At 29.8% G+C, this 16,178-nt stretch overlaps 1 protein-coding gene across 1 annotated transcript in view; it reads left to right on the top strand.

Annotated features, from left to right (window-relative positions):
* LOC119675073 (Down syndrome cell adhesion molecule-like protein Dscam2) overlaps positions 1-16,178 on the top strand; it is a 186,431-nt gene that overhangs the window by 115,982 nt on the left and 54,271 nt on the right. Inside the window, exons 8-9 of the mRNA XM_038086262.1 lie at positions 6,081-6,232; positions 15,167-15,439. Coding sequence (XP_037942190.1) covers positions 6,081-6,232; positions 15,167-15,439 — 425 coding nt within the window. The remainder of the gene's footprint in view (positions 1-6,080; positions 6,233-15,166; positions 15,440-16,178) is intronic.

The raw sequence follows: 16,178 nt of genomic DNA on the forward strand, positions 1-16,178 counted from the left end.
ATAAGAAGATTAATATGCAATAAATAGAGTAACCTTTACAGGGATATTACAACATATCTCATATATTCCATAACTCCATTGCCATTTCTAGTAAGTAAATTAATGAAGAATAAATAAAGAAACGTCTTTATGGATGTTATATTAGATCTAAGCAGATTTAGAAATAAAGAAATTTTGGAGCAATTAAAACATTACGAAATTAAAGAATCTGAATTCATAAGGTAAAGGGATAAATTTATAAAATATTATATTTATGTTATATATATCTATGCATAAAAAACTATTTTAATTTCGTGATTTATTTTGAATTATTATAACAATTTATTTTATTAATAAACTTATCATTGAAGCCAGAAGAATAATATTGAAAATATTTTAGAAATATCTCTGCATATCCTTGAGACAATTTGAAATGCTCTTAAAATATTATTCATTTTAAGTCCGTAAAATGTATTTCTTGCCAATAAAAGTGGCAAGTAAATCTTAATAAAATCGCTTAATATTATGCGATATCACAACACCCAAATCACAAATCTCAAACAAAAACATATTATTTTTGCATTTACATAAATTTCTGAGCGTAACAATATCCCCGTTTAAAATTTATAAATGCTCCAGAGCTTAGAAGCCCGAGGTAAAAAATTCCGACACTTGTTGCTGCTGCATGAATAAATGTATGGCACCGGGAGCGTTGCCAGAGGAAACACTGAGCAAGTCACTGTAAGGAGAAGCTGCACTGTGTAAAAACAGTGTGAGCAGAACCACAACGAAAAAATTCCATGAATACTAAGCGGCGAAAAAATAAAAAAATAAAAATATTATAAATGCTTGCGTTGCCAACTTATCTTTTTGTGTCGAAATGTCATGTTGCAGTAGCAGTCAAGAATTTAATGCGTTTTTTTTGCCTAAGCTATTTTTCTTTTAAGAATTTCATTTTTCCCGAAGAAAAAGTGTATTACAAAAATTTAAAAGGAAAGAATTTAAACAAAGCAGATATTCTGGTGAATACCAACTGCACGTTGGAAAATGAATAACGCAATTTGTACACCATTTTTATGCATTGGCTGTGTGAGTAGCTGGAAGTCACTTTCTACATGCAGACAAAGTATCTGCAACTTAAGTTGTGATTAAGTTGTGGCTTTTGTGCTTAATACTGCTTTTTTTGTATTGTTTTCAGTGCTTGGAGCTGCTTGTAGTGGTACTAATGAATGTCAAATAGAATAGCACATTATTATCTTTGCTTCTTTAAGTGTGTACAGCAAATTGCTATTGTATCCACAGCTACTGCTACTGCTAGTGCTGGTACTTTGAAGTTTATTATTTGATAGTTAGAAGTTGAAAGCTACAATTTACTAGATATTGTCAACATGTGTATGGAGGAGAAAGTTTGTCCACGAATTTGAACGCATTTATGCACGCTTCAACACGCCTTAATGGTTGCATTAAGCAAGTTTCTGCAACTTTTCTGCAACTGCAATCTTCAGATACTTGTTTACCCACATTTTTCTGGTACTGATTTCCTTTATTGGAGTTTTTGCTTCCGTTTCCCTTGCTATACGATGAATTTGTTTTTTTTTTATCGCTATTTTGTGTTTGGCTTAGTATGCAGCTTTGAAGATAAAATACCACTCATGCCTTTGCACAGATATCGAAACTTTGTCATTCTATTTAACGGTAGCATTTTCTACATTTGTACTTTCGTATGAAACTGTCTATCCGCTTGTCTTTATGTCTACGTGTCGATCTGTCTAGCAATGCTATGTTGTCAATTTGTTTGTGGCATTTTGTTTGTAAAATATTTCATAGTTTTTCATCCATAGGCTGCTACATCTTGTCTCCATAGTCGAAGTATCTGTTGTTGCTTTTGGTATTATAGTCACAGTTGTCGTTCGGTTTATAGACAGTCTTTCTTGCTATTCGAAATGCGATTTTTCTCTACATTTCTAACTCTATTGTTTGTTGTATTCATCGTATGCATTTGGTTTTTATTTGTCCACTTTGTATAAGTAATCACAGATAAAAACTCTTTTCTAAAATTGTCGTTCTTGCAATATGTTTAAATAATATTCAGTGCTAAGCCACAAACAAATCAATTGGAAAAAGATACTTTTTTTTTTTGATTCGTTTGCTGCACATGAAAATTTATTTTCTTCCACATTATTTTCAAAATAAACTTATGGAAATGTAAGACTTTAGTTTCAAAACTAAAAACGTTTTATGTAATATAAACACTTTAAATTGAATTTAATATTTTAAAATCCATTATAAGGAAAGAAAACAATTTTATTAATAGTATGTATTTTAAATAGTAGTGAATTGCAACAACAAATTTTAATTTTAATTAATTCAATATTTGAAGTCAATTTGTACTGGAATTTTTTTTTTTTTTTGATTCGGGATAATTAGATACCTATAAATTAATTAAACATTTATATAATAAATTTCCATTAACTGAAGTTTTTTTCTGGTGAAAAATATATGAAAAGAGACAACACTTACAGTGCATAAATTTTTTCTTATTTTTAGTTATTTTTTTATAACTAACTATTACTGCTTTCCTACCCTGAATTTATATATAACTATAAAATGCACCAAAATATTTTTTATAAATATATGAAATAGTTAAATTAATAAAATTATAACAATTTGTTATATTACCAATGTTGTTAAAGTCAATTACGACGAAAGAACTTATTACTAAATATTTTTTTTTAATAGAGAAATTTTTAAACAATAGTAAATCACAACAACGAAATTGTGTGTTTCTAATTATTATATTTTAACAGCTATATGGTCAGTCCAAATTCAATTACAGTCAAACCTCTCTATAGCGAACCTGCCTATAACCAATTCCTTCCTATAACGAAGTTTTCTTGAAGACACAGCCATTTTCATATATTTGAACCTCTCTACAGCGGATCTCCCTATAACGAACATCTCTATAGCGTATTCCTCTCCATAACAAAGTTTTTTCAGGTACGCAAACAAATTTTGGCATACAAAAGAACCTCTCTATAACGAATTTATTCAAATACAAGTTAAACACTCAACTAATATGTTGTAACTTATGAGAAACTATGTATGCAAGCTATTAACTTCTTAGAAGATTTGGAAGAGTTCCCTAATAAGGAAAAAGTACAGATGTCTAAACAAACTAAAAGTAAACAAAAATTTTGTTCAACCTCTTTATAACAGAAAGACAAACTTCAATACTTTTTAATAAAAATTGTTGTCATCAACACTCTTTATGAACGTAAGATCGCTCTCTTTTTATAGGCTACTACAATGACTTCAGGTTATATTAATGACACGGCTATTGTACCGACTAGGGAACCATACTAGAAGATTAATTCTCCCTTTCAATCATATATATCGCAGCTGTGGGGAAGACAATGAAAGTGCATCTCATCTGTTTTGTCTTTGCTCAACTTATGCACAGCGGCGACTCAACATTTTAGGAGCGCCTTTTTTTGAGGAACTTCATCAATTACAATACCTACCACTAAATAACATTATAACCTTTGTCAAAGGTTCTAGGTAGTTTTAAACCCTGGATTTTTTCTGAATACGGTAACGCAATGACGCAATAGATGTAAGTGTATCCCCTAAAGTTCGCTGGTATGTCCTTACCTGACCTATATTCATATTTTTGGAAGTATTTCGCTTAAATTTCGAAAGTTTTGTTTTATAATTTTTATTAAAATAACAAACTAATATACCTATTTGTTCAATACGATTGCGAAATGGAAATAGAGATAATTTACATTCGAATCGATCAATTGATCGTCGATCACCATACTTGTTGCTGTTGTTTATGATCGACAATTATATATTTGCCTATAATATGGTTTTTATAAAAACCACTTCATTTTTTATTATCATTTATCTAACCTCCGTATAGCAAATTCAACGATTTTCCAAAGCCTTACCTAATTTCAACTGTTATCTTTACATTCCATAAAATTTTTAATCCAGAAAAGAATTTTATGAAATATGATTTACAGCATCGATAATCACTTAAGTCAAAAGTTGTGAGGAATTAAGTCTTGAAAATAGGTCGAATATTCCAGTAAATCGCACTTCACTTCACTGATTGTATGTCATTGTTTTTTAAGAGATTTGAATGGGTAACATATATTGTCCTAATGAAGAATAAATTTTTTTTCTGCATATTGGATCTATTGTGATAAATTTTTTCATCTACTCAAATATGGTCGAGTAGGTTGTAATAATAATCTAATTGATTGAAGTATTAATGCAGTAAATCGATGATAACCTACCAACAAAATTTAATTTACCCAATGAACTGATTTGGAAGTTTACCTTAAGCTCCAGTAGTTTAAACCTGGTTTTCCTTTTTTTGTGAAAGTGGTGCTTAATTACAACTAGTATATTTCTTAAAAACTTTTAATAAGTAGTAGAATTCATATCTTGTATAAGTACCTGTAAGCTATAGCGAAGATAATATTTTAATATTAAAGTAGCTAAACTGCATTAAATAGTAAACAATGCACTGTTGAAGTAACTTAAGTTCTGCTTATTAAGTCCTATTACTTGCTTTTTATAAATAAATAATAAAGTCTACAGACTTTGTAACCACATACAATGGTTAATTATGAACTTCGCAATTTCTTAACAATTAGTACCGCAATTACTTTTATCATGTTTCTACTTTTCATAAGCAAGTGACTTAATTATAATGTAATATTTTCATACAAAACATTTTGTTGAAAGCGTACAGAGATAGAAATTTAATTGTGCAAAATAATATTATATTAACATTCTAAATTTTTGCTATAACATTTTTGCTATATATAGTACTATCATACAATAATAAAAAATATAGTGCTTTAAAACAGCATTAAATCGAATTTCACATATATTATATAAAATACACTAAAATTATGTGCGTTTAAAAAGTGGTGAGGGGTGGGTGAGCAATCTGTCTTTGTATACCATATGTTATTTCTTCTTCATCTTTATTATAGGATTAAATCCTATTTTATCACAACAATTGAATTGGATATATTTATGTAAAATTATGACACATCAAATTATTATGTTTCTGTAGAGCCAGATGTCTAGAATTCACGCCATCTCTTTGGCGATCGAACGGGTAATCTTGCGACTGTTTGTTTCTCTATGATTCTCTATGGACAGGCGATGATTTTTAATTTTTTGAACATGTAGATTCTACTTCTTTCATCTTCGTCTACTCCAGGGTACCGGACATAATTAAATGGAGTATATGTATACGTATTAATTATTTAATACATACTATATATAAATTATTCATATATAGTATGAGTTTTATACGTATTGTGACTTATATATTTTTTTTAAGAGTATGTAATGTACATATTTTTTATTGAAATTATTGTTTTTATATTATTTGCTTTTATTTCATATTATTTTCATTTCGGTGTATTTGTTGTTAATTATTTTAAAAATACATCTCATTAATATTTAATTAATTAATTAATTTGGCTGGATGAGCACAATAGAGAAGAATCAGTATTTATTGCAAAAATCAATTATAAAGCAATATTCAACAATTAATATTATATAATGTTTTTTTTACAAAAATTAAAAAAAATAATAAATAAAAAATAAAATAAAAATAATAATCACAATAATAAAGTTGTAAATTAATTTTATTCTGCATTATTGTTATTATTTTTACATTTTTGCTTCAAAATGTTGAAGTTGAGGTTGAGCTTAATTAATGGCCAATTAGTGAAAATATAAACGCAGAGCAAAACATCACTCCAAAAGCAAGCCATAGAGTAGCAGGGATAGGTCGTCCTTTTAAATGTGTAAATAATAAGGATAAATTTTTGTTTGTGTGTGTTATTTTGTAAATTGTGTAATGAAGTGAAAATATGAGAAACATTTAACTTGGGTAGAATTTAAAATTTAAGTGAAAATTGTTGTTAAAAAATTATATTAAAATTTTTTTTTTTTAAATAATAAATTAAATTTACTTAAAAAAATCATAAATTATATTAAGAATCTTATGTGAACACATAACCTTACTTTAAAAGTATTTTTGTTAACATTTGTTTACTTTGGGTTTGCAGATTTATGATCGGACAATACATCACTGTCCACGGCGATGTAATTAGTCACGTGAACATTAGCCATGTCATGGTTGAGGACGGCGGTGAGTACTCGTGTATTGCGGAGAATCGAGCAGGAAAAGTGCAGCACGCGGCACGTTTAAATATTTATGGTGAGTACAAAAGTAAAGTACAACAGAAAAATGCACAATAATTTCATTTTGGTTTGTTCTAATGTAAAACTTTAGCTTTTATTTCCACTTTTTGTTCAAAAAAAAAAAAAAACAAAAATATAGAGAAAAAATCTGAAAATTCCATAATACTTTTATGACATTTCATATATAAAAGGAAAACATGTTCACTCTGTCGACATGTTTTTTATGGGTTGGTATGTGCCTTTTATGGTCATAAAAACATTTCCAAAGGCATTTAAAAATCTCTGAAATGTGCATTTTCTGCAGCATTTTGTGCAGACCAGCCATTTACTTTTACAACCGCCAATAAAATGTATATTTGAATGGTGAATATGTGCCTTATATGGTTGTATGTATATGGTTGTATGAAACAATGACAAATTATTGCATTTTTATATAATAAAATATTTGTAATTGATTGCTGGTAAATGAATACAAATAATTCTAAATAGTCACAAATTATTTTATTCTGCATTGCAATAAACAATGGCGAATAAATAAAGTTAAATTTAGTTTCCGTTTTTTCATTTCCTCAGCTCATTGGTTTTAAAATGCAAAAAAGTAAATAAAGTGTTAGAGCACAGCACTTATCATTTATAACTAGTAAGTTCATAGCATCATTAAGAGTATGTTAAGCGTCAGTTTTAAGAACTAACGTACTGGACTCGCCTTTATTTAGTAACATCTTTGACTGTTCTTATTTTTTTTTTTTGCGCTTTTATATGTCATGTTTGGAAGAGGAATAAAACTTTGTAAAATAGGTTTTATACTACGTTTTGTTGAAGCAACAGGACTTAAAGACCTACTCTTAGCTCAGAAGGGGGCACAATAGACCAGATGGTCGCAGTGCCATATCCCCTAACATCAATAGTAATAATATATGTCATGTTTTTCCGCTTTCTTTGTATTTATAAAACTGTTACCTGATATTTTAACCTCGGTTTAATATTGGAAATGCTTATACCGTAGCTTTCCAAAGAAATTTTTTAGTCAAATGATTACAATATACATTCTTATTTGTCTTTGTTCATATGTTCATCACTTTAATTCAGAGGCTACAGTCCAGTTAAATTGATGGCTACTGGAGTTAAAAAGAAGTAGCAAACGCTTGCTCTATTCTAGGTCTAACTTGATCTGGGCTTAACTCGCAGAATATGGTTGAAGGATATGGATATGTCATATTTAAAAATGATAGTTTTATTTTAGAATTTAATAACGAGATTAGATTTTGAGACACACTAACTGAAGCTTTTCTGTCTTCTCTCTGAGTGTTTAAAAATGTGAATATAGAGCACATAAGATCCGTTTATATTATACTATACAAAATATAGAATAACTAAAACTAGTTGAAATAGTTAATAATGTCATGCTACAATGATATAGCTGCCCTGGTTTCGTTCCTTGCAGTACCGACTTATATAATCCAAAAGATCATTAAGAGAACTTCCTACTTCTACTCTTCTCAACTTACCAATAACAGATGGAAAACACTTAAATCATATGCAACTTTCAAGTTAACATGGCCTACCCATAATGAAATTAGATCTTCGGAACTTATCAACAGAGACAGTGTGAACACTGCAAGGCTCACTCCAGTTCTTTCTGGTCATTGGCATATAGAAACCCACGCACTGAAATTGCGCATTCCTCATAATCCTTACTGCAGTGGTTGTGAAAACTCGCAGAAAAAATAAACCATAATACATTTTATCTGTAAATGTAATGCCCGGCTTTGGCGTTCAAAAGAAATAAGTTTTTTTGAAAATATCAGACTGTGCATCGGTGAAGATGAGAGGCCCATTAAATTATTTAAATTTAACGGGTTGGATTTAGTCTCTAGTCTTCTATATTAGGGGTTCTTGCGAGGAATGTGAAAATGATAGCAAAACGGCGAAAAAACTCTAACTGAAGTACATGGAAATTATCTAATGGCCTGCCACTGCAACTAACCAACCAACCAACCATAACTTATGTTGAAGCTATTTAAGCCAGTGCACTTGGGCACTTTTACTCTTGCTTAACTGGAGATATTTTTAAAACCTCTCTTTACGCCTTGACTGGATTATTGTTTGTCACTTCATCAGACTTAGCAATAATTGACCTAATCTGCATACCTCTCCGAAGAGCCTGTAACCATTCTGAGATTTGATGACGTGGTGTTGGCAAGTCTGTCAGTTTTCGCAAATAATTTCAGGGCTCTATCCTTTCTGTATTTTTTGATGGGATCAATATTGAGGTTCTTGAGGATGTCATTCGTCCAAATGTACCACGGCATTTTGAAACGTCTTCTCACAGCCTGGTTTTGTGCAATTTCTAGCTGGCGAATAGTAGTGTTTGAAGCTTTACTAAATGCTACACATCCATATAGAAGTAACAGACGAATTATTTCGTTATATATCAGTTTACTGTTCTTAGCATTGAGATTTTCATATCTAAATAGCGGTTGGAGGTGATGAAGAATTTTGGCACAGCTAATTCTTTTCAGTTGAACATGTTTACACCATATAAATCGTTTGTCTAACGTGAAGCCGAGTAATTTTATACTAATTAATAACAAACTATTATTACTTTGTTTTTAAATTATTTCTATTTGTTCATTAAGTGTATTATATCATTATTACTTTTTTATCAAACTCATATGGCTCGCTATTTTCATCGTCACAAGATTGTGACAAAACATAAAGAGATATTTTAAATGGTGGAGGAACGCCAAGACGTCATAATTGAACAAAATGATTGAGTTGAAGTCGGTGACAGTTAACAGCACTGTTAAGTTAATGTTCTAACGCTTATGTTGAGAAATTTTTATAAAAAAATAGATTTAATTTAATTTTCATTTTCATACCTTGTAGCTTGGGTAGTAAAAGAATATTTTATATCTCTACTCGTAACGGTGGGTGTATCGTGTATCTTACCGTATTATACATTAATGTTATAACTGCTTAATTTTAAATTTTATGTTATTTTAATAAATTTTTAATGTAAGCAGAAATATCTTAAACGTTTATATTTTATTTTTCTAATATAAATAAAAAAAAACGTTTAATAATAACTTTTATGGAATTTCCAAGTGATTTAAATTGCATTTAAATGCAGATAAAAAGCGTTCATCCGTAGTACAATTTTTGTATTTGATATTCATTTTCTTGTAATGAAATTGAAGTCATTCGTTGTCGGTTTGGCGAGTGCAGCTGACATTTTACTGACCTACAAAGATAAAGTGTCAACGTTTTGTCTGGTACGAGAACACGGCAGTTTGCTTTTATTGTGGGAAATATTCGCAACGTTTGCAGATTCGAGTACCTTCCACAGACACTCGGACAAACATTTTGTGTCAGTTTAAAATGGAATTCTTTTTTTTCTTGTTTTTTTTTGTATTTTTGGATTTAATATTTCTGTTGTTGCATTTCAAGTAAAATTTTTCCAAACTACAGTACGTTGCTCTACGCATACACAAATCCTTGCAAACAAAAATAGGCAATCACAAGTACAGAAATGTGTGCCGTAAGTCCTTTGTTAGCAGTTATGTTTTTCCCATAAAATCCAAAAAAATAGAGGAGAAAATAGTCAAAAAAAAGGCAATAAAAATGGCAAAGGAAGAAGTATGACAAAACAAATGCACTGTGAAACCGAACTGCTGTAGTCCGAAGACAGTTTCCTCCTGTCCCAGAGTAGTATGTCCTCTCGTTTATTTGCTTATACGATTTGTAACCTATTTTTACTTTTATTAATTTTTTATGCCACATCACATTTTTGAGAATGCAAAATAAAAAACTTTAACGCAACAAAAATGTACATAAAAAGTCATTTAAATGCAATTTTTTATTTACTTTATTTGCACAGCAAGTGCCGAGGTAGTGTCGTGTGAACACTCTTTATTTACTGAAATCAGATTTATTTGGTTTCATTTATGCATTGATTGGTTTCGTTCCATTTTTAGTCATTGTTAGTTATTTTTTTTGCTAAACCTTAACCCATAATTTCTAAGATAATAAAATCTTTAGTCGATACCGAATGTTTACGACTTTAAATTATTGGCATTCCAAATATTGAATTATCTTTAACTGGTGTGTTATCGACACGAGGACCTATAAAATAAACTAATCAAAGGTTTTTATGTGCATTTTATTGAGCAGGAAGTGGAACACGAAACGGAAGTGTGTACACATTCAAATGTGAGGCACTGTGGAATCCAATCGCTTCATTCCGAGTTTATTCCTTTTGCAGTTCCACATTACCTGCGCCAGTTTTTATTATTCTAACACGCCCATTGTTTTATAGAAAAAATTTCCATTTGATATTTTTTATTTGTTTGGATTTGAATTTATATTCGTTTATTTTTTTGTGTTATAAATTCATAAATGATAAATGTGCGAGTATTAGTGCATCCGATTTGTGCGGGAAAAATGATTGCATTGCAGCACAATTCAATGCAAATTGTTGGCATAGAATTGTGCTCATAGCGGAAATATATTTGGAATAGCTGTTCCATACTCTTCCAGTTTTATATACATGCCGCTACACTCTTAGATACATGCATATATGGAAAAAAGTACTAGAATGATTTCGTATTTGCTTTGGTTGATATGCAATTTTGTAAAGGATTTCAGCTAGCGTTTTAACTTTTATGGCATTTGTTCATATTTGCATAAATTTGCCTAAGAGAAATAATACAATAAAAATGAAAACCTTAAAAATGTGTATCATAAAGCTTTTACATCACTTTATGTTTAATAAAATTTTTATTTGATTTTGAATCTGAATTTTTAATGTAATATTTTATATATAAATATAAAATTCAAATAATTTGCAAACTGACATAAATGTCCTTAAACCTTTTTTGTACTGATAACGAAACCACATCATATATTATGGTCTAAAATGACTATATAATAGAAGTACAGAAGATAGTACATACGTATTTATACTAATATTTTTATTTGTGGTTGTGATAAAATTGATCGAATTTTGCATAAACCCAATAAATATAGCGGCGAATATTTGTCTTATTGACATTGCTTCAAATTCTAGTTGAGTTCACTAATATTTGAAACGGTGACTGCATTAAAAATGATTTATATTAATTATATTTAGTATATGCTGTGTATCGCTTCTTAAATGATTAAAAAAATTTCAACACCATTTTTTTCAATTCTTACTCATACATTGTTCAAAAAATATATAGTAAGCCTAGTTAAAATGAGTGGGTGAATCGTTAAACAATTCATTGGCAAATCGCCGAAACAATTAACCGTCACTTCGCCGATATGCTCTAAAAAATTTGCCAACACATCACCGAAACAATTAGCCGTCACATCGCCAAAATGCTCGATAGAATTCGCCGGCACATCGCCGAAATTATTAGCGGCACTTCACCCAAACTATTTATCGGCATTATGCCTAAAAGATTAGCCATAAATTCGACGAAACGAGTCGCCGGCACATCCCTGAAAGCATTAACCGGCATATCGCCGAAAAGATTAGCCGTAATTTCGCCAAAACGAGTCGCCGGCACATCGCTGAAACGATTAGCGAAACGATTAAATTCAGCGGAACTTCGACAAGGCGATTCACCAGCACATCGTCGAAACGATTTATAGATAAGAATTTATTTCTTTTTAATGTATTCCAAATATAGATAGAATACATAACACAGATAGATCAAATACTTGTAAACAATACGCCAGATAGACAGAAATGTTCAGTAGAGCTTTTTGTACAAGATGCATCCGTCGATTCAGCTTTTCTTATCATCGATAAATCGATACCTTTTGTAATGGAGTTTACATTAGTGAAGTTATGTATAAACGTAGACTTACAGTCCTCCACAAATATGCAGTATCCACTTGAAGACCAAGGTTGATCCAAGAACAATTTTCAGCAGTCCCCCGCCCAACATCAATCAGGAAGAACGACGATTCCCCATTCTGCAAAAAATTTCTAACTCAGTTTAGTATATAGCCAATAATAGTTACTTATCACCCATTTAATCTGTGCCCAAACTACTCTTCTTCCACCCATAACGTCGTCCAACTGTTCACTTGACACAGTACACACGCAAACCTCCATGCAATTGATCTTTGGATCCATCCCATTGAAATGACCAGGTTTCTCCGTCTGGACCCGAGTTGATTTAAATTTAAACACCACTCATCACCAATCCACTACTACTCCGTAATTCGGCGTCCCTACTTTCAATCAACCATTATATATTCACATTCTAACCCACGTCTTCGTCTTATAAATTCTTTCATGTTATTTGCTATCTAGATCCCTGCGGGTTGCAACAACAACAACGCTATCCATCTAGTAAGAGTCTATCTCAATACAGTTTAGAAAATTCTGTTACAAAGGGTTTTCGAAATAGAGTTATTTATAATTAAATAATGGTCATTTCAATTATTTCCTTTAAAAATTAAGAGTTTTTGAAATTTAAATGCTTATTTGAATGGAACATATTTTATAGTAGAAAAAATTATTAATAAATAGTTGACTTAAGGCTCAGTTAATCGGTAAGTACCGTAAGAACTTAAGTCGAAGCGAAATGCACAACCAACCATTTCTGTGTAGTTGATAGAAATCGAATAAACCAAGTTCGCCGTTTTTATTTGTTTCATTACTAACAAATACACAGGTATTTGTAGGTAGTTTTGCATTTCGCTTTAACTTAAGTTTTTACGGTACGTACCGACTAACTGAACCTTTATGCTCCTTTGCTAACGCAGCAAAGATCTTTCACCTAACCACATATTTTATAGCTTATACGTATTTTAAGCTTTAATTGACTACTAATAATACTGCTACTATATAATATAGTAATAAATTTATATATATATATGTTATACAACTAATTTCAGTATATATACTATGTGTTAACTCTCAATTGAATTTCAAATTTTTAATAGTGGAATACTTAAAGGTTTACTATAAAATGTTTATGTTTTTCAGTGATGAACATGAATCCGTTAATAATGAACTGTCATTTCCATTACTTCATATATGCAGTGATGATTTTTCTGTGCAAATAACTGAACATCGATACAGATTACCAGTTATTGCTCAAATTAAGTTTTAAGTGTAAACACAAGAGAAAAAAATGGGATTTTTTATTATGAGTTATAAGTTACTGCCTTATATATGAATAAAGTATTTTAACATTAATTATAGGCAATAATACACACACATTTGAACAAAATTTTTATTGTATATATTATAATTTTTATAAAGTTTATGTAAACTTATACATATTTTTAAGTACATATATGTCTATCTGAATCCATTAATGTCCGCAGCAGAAATTATATGAGTAGATGGTGAATTCGGTTCACTAATTAAAATTTTTGTGAAAATGTTCTGAGCATTAAGCAAAAAGTTTCCTTTATGTTAAATTAAATACAAACAAAAGATTTTCATAGCTTTTGAGTAAAAATAATAAAAGTTTAATGAAACTTTACTGTCAATAATGTGAAATGTTTGTACTTCAGCTGTATTTCAGCTGAATATAGTATATCTATAAGTATACTTGCACGAATGTATAACTGAAAATACTTCATCATGTTACGGATATTGAGCCGCAAGTTGATTTCAGTTATAGGTTAATTCATTGAGTTGCAAATTTCAGTGTTGTCAGTCGCAGGCGAACAAAACGTATTTCTCATTTCCTCTTAAAATATTTTTCATTTCCAATGGTTTATTTATTATAATGCAGAATTCTTTTATTGTAGACAGCAAGCAGCAGTGAAGTGAAGTGTAGTGAAGTTGAAAAATAATTTCATTTAAATATCAATTCAAATATGGAAAGGATATTTCAACAAATCCATTTATTTAAATTATTTTTTTAATTTTTATTAAAAATGTATAAATGCAGCTAATAATTCTTCATAGAAAAAAAAACTAACATACTAGAATTAACTGTTGGAATTTAAAATGAAACAATATTGTCCTCACAAACATTAAAAATGTAAATTTTTAAAGCAAAAAAAAAAAACGAAAAAAAAATGGGAATGAAAAGGAAAAAGTTGTTGCAAAAGGATAAATATAAACAAAATGCTTGGAAGGATGAACAATTTGTGCCGGTTTTGTTACTCTGTGACGTTGCGAAGCACAGCGAATTACGGAAGCTTGAATAGAAAAATGCTGATGTTGATTACGCTGATGATAATGACTGTGATTATAAGCAAAAATACTAACAAACACACGCAAACTCATCCAAGCTCATATGTTACACTGCCGCAGCATTTTAGAAAGAGTTATGAGGACAGAATATCCTGGTCGCAACGTATCCCCATACAACATTTATATCAACTTGTCGGTGACATAAGTACATACACTGAGGCAGAAAGATACTTCACAGAAATGTGGATACTTTTTACGTGTGCATACTATACTGACATATCCTGCTTTAAAGTTTTTTTTCCTCTCTTCTCTGCATTTATTTATTTTTACTTTATATTTTATGCTAAATGTGGACAGCAAAAGCATTAAGAATGGCAGATTTTTCCTAACAGCTCTTTTATTTTAAATTGCTACGCTTTTGGCGTTGCTTGTTCCTCTTTTTTATCATTTTTTCTTATTTTCTTTTTTTTCATATTTTTATTTTGTAATGTTCTACACTAGCATTTCAGTGCTGTAAGAGTTTTCGGAAGGATTTTCCATTTTTGTCATGAATCAGGATTTTATTTTTTAATAACACATCTTCTTGATTGTTCTGTGCTAGCACTGCTTAAGGATAAAAATTACTTATTTTTATTTTATTTTTTTTTTTATTATTTTTAAAATGTATAATTTTTAATTCACATAACAAATTTAATACCAGCTTAAGTTACATACATTCATACATATCCTTAATTGCAGATATGTATGAGCAAATCTCCATCATACAGCAATGCTAATTTATTTTGGTTTTTATTGCAGGTCTACCCTACATACGCTTAATACCAAAAGTGACTGCAGTTTCGGGTGAAACATTAAATTTGAAATGTCCTGTTGCTGGTTATCCCATTGAGGAAATACACTGGGAGCGCGGTGGACGTGAACTGCCCGATGATATACGTCAGCGTGTTCAGCCAGATGGTTCGTTGACCATAAGTCCAGTACAGAAAAATACTGATTCGGGTGTGTACACTTGCTGGGCACGCAATAAACAAGGACATAGTGCAAGGCGTAGCGGTGAAGTAACTGTCATAGGTCAGTATACAAGAGTAGTGTGTAGTTGCTTCATAATAAAAAATTGAATTACTTACATTACTTTAACGAAAAAATAAAATGCCAAAAGGAATAAGGGTTACAAAATGCTTAAGAGCTTAAAATAACAAAAAAAAAAAAAATTAATATGAAAAATTATATTATATATGTAAGTGGTTAAGGTTGACTTTTTTATAGAGTGTGAGTACTCACTTTATAGTTATTTTCGTTACTGCACTATGCCGTACACAATATATTGTACAAAAATAGTGAAATTTACTATTTCTTTTTTTAAATATAAAAATTATTTTTTTATGATTTTTTGAGCGCCAAAGTAGCATTTCCTTAAAGATTTTCATTGAAGAAATATTTCATATGGAAAATATTTAAATGAAATTGTACTCGACGATAATAAAAACAATGAAAATTAAAAATTTATTATTAAGTTTATCGGTAGATATGTACCCAATTCAAACAGAAAACTCATTGTCATTAAAAAGGAAATAAAATTAAGTTATTAAAGTCGTTTACCTACACTTTTATATACATATTTACATATGTATATGGAAGAAAATCGTTCATGTCGCGTTAATGAAGATGAAATAAAAATGTATACTAAATGAAACAATGTCTGAGTAAGGGACTAGTTTATCCATATTATTATTAAAATTATTTATTTATTTACTTTTTGGGTTCTTTAATTTAATTCTATCATTTTTTTTATAAATGTTTATAACACAAA

This window comes from Teleopsis dalmanni, chromosome 1 (assembly GCF_002237135.1).
Source record: "Teleopsis dalmanni isolate 2A chromosome 1, ASM223713v2, whole genome shotgun sequence".
Lineage (NCBI taxonomy): Eukaryota > Metazoa > Arthropoda > Insecta > Diptera > Diopsidae > Teleopsis > Teleopsis dalmanni.